This window comes from Vollenhovia emeryi, unplaced genomic scaffold (assembly GCF_000949405.1).
Source record: "Vollenhovia emeryi isolate VEMERY1.0 unplaced genomic scaffold, V.emery_V1.0 DF939324.1, whole genome shotgun sequence".
Taxonomy (NCBI): domain Eukaryota; kingdom Metazoa; phylum Arthropoda; class Insecta; order Hymenoptera; family Formicidae; genus Vollenhovia; species Vollenhovia emeryi.
Genome location: NW_011967042.1, coordinates 55,897 through 59,459, shown reverse-complemented (window position 1 = coordinate 59,459; position 3,563 = coordinate 55,897). Strand labels below are relative to the sequence as shown.

Genomic DNA, 3,563 nt, shown 5'->3' with positions numbered 1-3,563 from the left:
AAAACAAATATAATGTTCCAGAAAACATTCAGATAGCTGCTGTTCATATGTATTTACATAATACAGCAGTCTTGCTGCGAATCTACTCCAGGTGGAAATGGAAGGGTAGGATTGCCCTCGGAATCGAACTGAAAGAGTGAGCACTGTTCGCCGACGAGATCGTCGGGCGCTTGACCATAATTTTGCATTTCCGTCATGAGTTTCAACACGCACTCGAATCGACGTTGCTTAACGTCCTCCGCGTCGTCTTCCTTCTCCTTTTCCAACTCCGTGCACACCTTGCACAAAATATATACATTATAATCGTAAGCTTCGGCTTGAGTTCGGTTCGTTACGCATGTACCTTTCGCATCAACTCCGACTGTCTTGTATACCTCTGCAAGTCAGAAGGGTTCAGAGTTGCCTTGTGCTCCTCCAACCATGCCGGATATTTATCCGACAGCTCTTTCAAAGACGGATAGAGAATCTCTTTTGACAAGAGGTGCTCCATCATTCCTTGCATAAACGGTAATATGTCACCAGTGTCGCCGTCGAGAGATGTTTGCCCGAGCATAGCCGCCACGTCTGCTTCACTCTAAAATGTATTTTATCTACTTCGATCAGAATTCGATTTTATTAGGGAAATGCATGGAAAATGACATTACTATATTATTACTTCTGCAGTCTCTAAGGTATGTTAAATAGTGCATAAAGTGAACTCAGGGTAGACAAATGTTACTGCTACAAACTATTGTCAATTTTGAACTCGTTTTAAAGCACCATTGATACACAAGATGCACTATATGTATTTACAAAGATTGGATATCATTAAAAAAACGTTCCTTAGTATGAGATAAGTTTCTAGTATGAGACAGTGGGTTTTCAATATCCAATTTCGCACGATCTCGCAATGAATTGTCCACTAAACAGATTTCACTCCAAGGGCAATACATTCATGGTGGAACCAACAGACGACGCCTATTAATTTAGCAGAAACCCCGCTGTCTTGTATCAGGATCGTGTCTCATAATTGTCTCACAATTAACTTTCCTCTACCTGTAAATTTTCGGAATTTGCAGTAAGATCTTTTAGAACTTGTGAAATGGCTGATTGAAAGTCTACATTCGTGTCTTTCCCATCCGCCGCGTTACCGGCCGACGTCTGTCCAAGCTTCTGCAAAGCTGTCTCCAGTTCGCTATCTCCTAATAATAATAAATTACAGCAATGTACAATTTTTGTTTCGCCTCCTTCGCGTATCTTTCATTGTCTCACCGTTTTGCAATAGATTTTGCAAGTTTTTCTCAAACTGATCAGCCGTCTGTTTGAGAAAATCTTCCGTCCACTTCTCCTCGGACATTTCATGCTTATCTGGTTGCTTCTGCGAATCCTCTGTACCCGTGTCGTCATCTTTTTTGTCATTCGATATAGATACTTTGTCGAAATCTTGTAGAGCACCTAAAAATAAGATTAAAAAATTGGTATTTACAATAAGTGAAACTAGACTGACATGTCACAAACATTTTTTGTTAAATTATTTAAATAATTATAATCAGGGATAGGAAAATGACTGTTTAAAGGTAACTAGTTACCGTTACTGAAAAAATAACGAATTGTTCCCTTTTCCTTTACTTTTCAATTCTAGAACAAGATTGAACAAACCAAAACCATGAAAAATTAAGGTCCGGTTTCACCGACATCGTTTAATTTTAAACTTGGCTTAATTCGTTTTTTTTCTTTTTCCAACTGTTACTTTAGAAAGAGACAGATATGAATTAAACTAAGCTTAAAGTTAAGCGACGTTTGGTAAAACCAGGCCTTAAAAAGATAAATTTTAAAACGCTCAAAATGTGTAAATAAAAAATGTTTTCTGTGAAATGTACAAATATGGCTAAAGCTCTTAACTGTACTCTATTTTACATTCAAATTTTCACCGTAATAATTTTAATAATAATAATAGATTACGAACATTGATTGATGCCTGAAGATTGATCTTGAAAAATATGTAAAAAGTAACTATATTAAAGTTGTTACAGTTACAGAAAAAAAGTAACTTGTAACGACAACAGTGTTACAAGTAACGCGTTACTTCTATGCCCTGATTATAATAAATGATAATGTAATCAATTTTGCATGTTGAAGTAATATATTGCAAAGTTTTAAAGTGTTAACAGGTTACAAAATAAGTATAAAACATTATTACAACATACATTTCTCTAGCGTCAAAATTATTAAATTGATTTAAAATTAGAAAATAATTTGTTATATAACTTTTTCTCTTTTACATTGCCTTTGTAGAACCAAAATTACGACACAGAACTTTGTAAGGTTAGACCTATTTTGTAAGCGAGATATACGTACTGGCCAATAAATCGTTCAATTCTTCATCCTCTGTCTCACGTTTTACTTCTTTGACATTGTCCGTCATATTTGCGCGATCGCAATACTCTGTTAATTTATAAAAACAATATTGTCTTGCAAACTTGCAAGAAAGACGATGCTCTCATCTACGACGGCCGAGTCACCGATGTGGAACGCAACGTGATAAATTATATGCAGATCTGAAAATTTTAATTTAAGACTAAAAAAATTAAATATAAAAAAATGACAATCAAAAACGCTTAGTAATCGTTAGGATCCGAACACAGAGCAACGTAATAGTTTATTACGACAAAGACGCAAGCGTAAACGTAGATAGCGCGCAAGTTTTGGCGTATGTCGTACCCATGGAGAATGTATAAAGCCTCGTCTACATAGAAGTCGTAAAATCGTAGTCGTAAAGCCTCCGCTACAATGGCCGCGTTCAGCAGACACAACTGTTGAGTGAGCGCTCAGTATGATTGGTCGCGTTCAGCAGACACAACTGTTGAGTGAGCGCTCAATGATTTCTTAACATGATTGGCTGGATCTAAAAGTATTAGCCAATCATACCGAGCGCTCACTCAACAGTTGTGTCTGCTGAACGCGGCCATTAGCTAAGTCCCAGTCTACAATAGAGATCTTAAGAAATTGACTAATCACAGTCGTGTATTCTACTCGTACTTGACCGTGATTGGCCAATTTCTTAAAGCTTAGGGCTTAAATCATCTATTGTAGACTGGGACTAAAGCTCGCTACAGACGATGCTATTTTTCCTGCTGGATTGCTTGCGATTTAGTAAATTACTATCATTGCACCACTCAGCATTCAGGATTCCTAGTAATTTACTAAATTGCAAGCAATCCAGCAGGAAAAATAGCATCGTCTGCAGCGGGCTTAATACTTTTAGATCCAGCCAATCATGTTAAGTCCCAGTCTACAACAGAGATTTAGTCCCAGTCTACAATAGATGATTTAAGCCCTAAGCTTTAAGAAATTGGCCAATCACGGTCAAGTATGAGAAGAATGCGCGACTGTGATTAGTCAATTTCTTAAGGCTTAGGGCTTAAATCTCTATTGTAGACTGGGACTTAAACCCTAAGCTTTAAGAAATTGACTAATCACAGTCGTGTATTCTACTCATACTTGACCGTGATTGGTCAATTTCCTAAAGCTTAGGGCTTAAATCATCTATTGTAGACTGGGACAGACTGGGACTAAGAAATCAA

General features: G+C 37.1%; 1 protein-coding gene across 1 annotated transcript; it reads right to left on the bottom strand.

Annotated features, from left to right (window-relative positions):
• Positions 1–6: 6 nt before the first annotated feature.
• On the bottom strand, positions 7–2,662 carry LOC105558655 (peroxisomal biogenesis factor 19). Its single transcript, XM_012006454.1, has 5 exons — positions 2,338–2,662; positions 1,252–1,434; positions 1,036–1,181; positions 344–574; positions 7–278 (listed from the first exon to the last, which is right to left on the bottom strand). The coding sequence occupies exons 1-5, from the start codon at positions 2,402–2,404 to the stop codon at positions 54–56; spliced, it is 852 nt and encodes a 283-aa protein (XP_011861844.1). The 5' UTR covers positions 2,405–2,662; the 3' UTR covers positions 7–53.
• Between the last annotated feature and the right edge of the window lie 901 nt (positions 2,663–3,563).